Source organism: Portunus trituberculatus, chromosome 43, assembly GCF_017591435.1.
Source record: "Portunus trituberculatus isolate SZX2019 chromosome 43, ASM1759143v1, whole genome shotgun sequence".
Lineage (NCBI taxonomy): Eukaryota > Metazoa > Arthropoda > Malacostraca > Decapoda > Portunidae > Portunus > Portunus trituberculatus.
Genome location: NC_059297.1, coordinates 2,901,671 through 2,904,170, shown reverse-complemented (window position 1 = coordinate 2,904,170; position 2,500 = coordinate 2,901,671). Strand labels below are relative to the sequence as shown.

Below are 2,500 nucleotides of genomic sequence, written 5' to 3'. Positions count from 1 at the left end.
ATTGTCCGTTTAAACCGTGAATTTCGTTGCCTACAAAAAGGAGCAAGAGAAACTGTCAAGGATAAACAGAATCTGGAGGGGAAGAATTCACTCACTCACTCTCTCTCTCTCTCTCTCTCTCTCTCTCTCTCTGCTATTTTTTCTCATTCTCTCATTTTAATTTATACTTTTGAAATGTTTTTCTCTCTCCTTTTACCTTAATGGATTTTCACCTCTCTCCTCTCTCTCTCTCTCTCTCTCTCTCTCTGTGTCATCAGTTTATTTGCATTTCTCTATTTTTACTTTATTTTTTTTTATTGTTTACTGTACAGTGTTGATTTATCATTTCTTTTTATTTATCTATATATCTTCTTTTCTTCATTATCTTCACTTATGTTTCTTAATCATTATATTCTGGTACTTCTCTTTATCTTTCTCTATCTTAACTTAATCATTTATCTTCTCTCCCCCCCTCTCTTCTCCTCCTCCTCCTCCTCCTCCTCTTCCTTCCTCCTCCTCTTCCCCATTTTTCATTCCACCACCCCTTACCACCTCCTCTTTATATCTTTCCTTACCTTCATTAAGCCTTTTCTCTCATCTCTTCCTCCTCCTTCGCCTCTTCTTCATCTTCCCTTCATCACCTCCTTCTCTTCCTCTTCGCCTTTCCTTCTCACCCACATCCTTTACTGCTCCTTCTCACATCCTTCCCGAGTTTTAATTAATTCTCTTACATCCTTCACTTCTCTCTTCATCTTCCTCTTCTTCATCTATTTCTAGTTTTATTTATGTATTTTTTTATCTTTTGTTTTTATCATTTGTCTCTTTTTAATATTCTCTTGTTTTTTTTTCATTTACACTTCCTTATCTTTCTCTTTTTTTTATCGTTTTCTTTTGGTCTTTTTAAAACTTCTCCTCCTCCTCCTCCTCCTCCTCCTCCTACTCTTCCTTTTCATTTTTTACTGTTTTTTTTCTTTTCTTTTCATTCAATATCATACATCTATCTTCCTGTACCATTTTATTTTTTCTTAATTTCTCTTCTTCCCTTTTACTTCCCCCTTCACCTCCTCAAGTGTCAAACTCACAACTCTACAATTTTACCATTATTTCTAAACATTCCCTGACTCTCTCTCTCTCTCTCTCTCTCTCTCTCTCTCTCTCTCTCTCTCTCTCTCTCTCTTGTACAATTCAGTATAAGTCTTTCTATGTGGGATATGAATGATGCTTTGACTTCACATCACCAACAGGTACAGCACAGCTACAAGGGAACATCTTTGTGGCCTTTGAAAACAGTCGTATTGAGAGAGTACTGAGTTTAAGCCCTTTGAGTACCATGAAGCGCTTCCATATTCATTCTGGTTACTATTTGGTGGTTTTATACAGCTTCAGAAACTTAGTGTGGGAATTAAAATAGTGGAGGCTCAGGCCATTATTCTTCTGACATCTATAGACTTTTCCTAATGTCGATAAAATGGTCTTATCGTACACAAATCTCAAGGTAAAAATGTGTACTAGTATCAAAGGGGTTAAGAATAGAAGGATTTTACTTTTAACTATCGTCAGTAATGTGCAAGTAAAATACACATAGGAATAATTTCTGTGGCCTTCAAAAACAGTCGTGATGAGAGAACAAAGCGTTTAACCCCTTTAGCACTGCGACGTATTTTTACCATGAGTTTTAAGTATGATTGAACGATTTTATTTACATTAGCAAGGGTCTATGGAGGTCAGAAGATTAATGGCCTGAGTCTTCACTATTTCTAATCCCAACTTAGTTTCTGAAGCTGTATGAAACCATCAAATAGTAAGCAAAATAAATACGAAAACGTGTTATGGTACTGGAGGGGTTAATAGAAGAATTTTACTCTCAGACATAAAGAAATTCAGTAAAGTACAAGTAAAACACCTGTAACGTTTGAAAATAGTGTTGGTGAGAGAGCAACAGAACAACAGAACTCACTCCACCAGCAGACTCCATCACTTCCCCTAACCGGCGCAGCTCAGAAGCGAGTCTTACCTGAGCCCTCTAGCGTAGTCGAGTTCAATCTGGCATCGCTCCTTGACGAAGTGGCCATACTGCTCCAGAAAGCCGATGCCCTTCTGGGTGTGGCCCGCGATGCTGTCCCACTGGTCCTGAGGGGAAAAGGAGATGAGGTGTGAGTCATGGGGAAACACTGGGGCTAGCTGCAATATACTCTACAGTCTTGCCTACTTGCTATGGGGGGGAAATCAATAAAATAAGGAAAATAGGACAAAAAAGAGCATCGTAACTTCAAAATAAATTATAATACAAAAAGGGACACAAAAAAGTAAAAGAAAATGAAAAAATAAATAAAAACAGGAATATCTCGAAAAACGAAAAAAATCAGGAAATTGAAAAAAAAGATGAAAACTAAACAAAACAAGAAATACACTGAGACAAACTAGGAAAACAAATAATAAACCAAACAACAAATTGAAACAAACGAAAGAAAAAGAAAAATGGAATCAACAAAACAAAACAAAACATGAAGCGCACACACAC

At 36.9% G+C, this 2,500-nt stretch overlaps 1 protein-coding gene across 9 annotated transcripts in view; it reads right to left on the bottom strand.

Moving 5' to 3' along the window:
• The window catches only part of LOC123518278 (formin-binding protein 1 homolog), a 162,583-nt gene that overhangs the window by 57,740 nt on the left and 102,343 nt on the right, over nt 1-2,500 (bottom strand). For all 9 annotated transcript variants that reach the window (XM_045279005.1, XM_045279007.1, XM_045279001.1 and 6 more), the window contains one exon: nt 1,994-2,109. In XM_045279005.1, the coding sequence (XP_045134940.1) occupies nt 1,994-2,109 (116 nt within the window). The remainder of the gene's footprint in view (nt 1-1,993; nt 2,110-2,500) is intronic.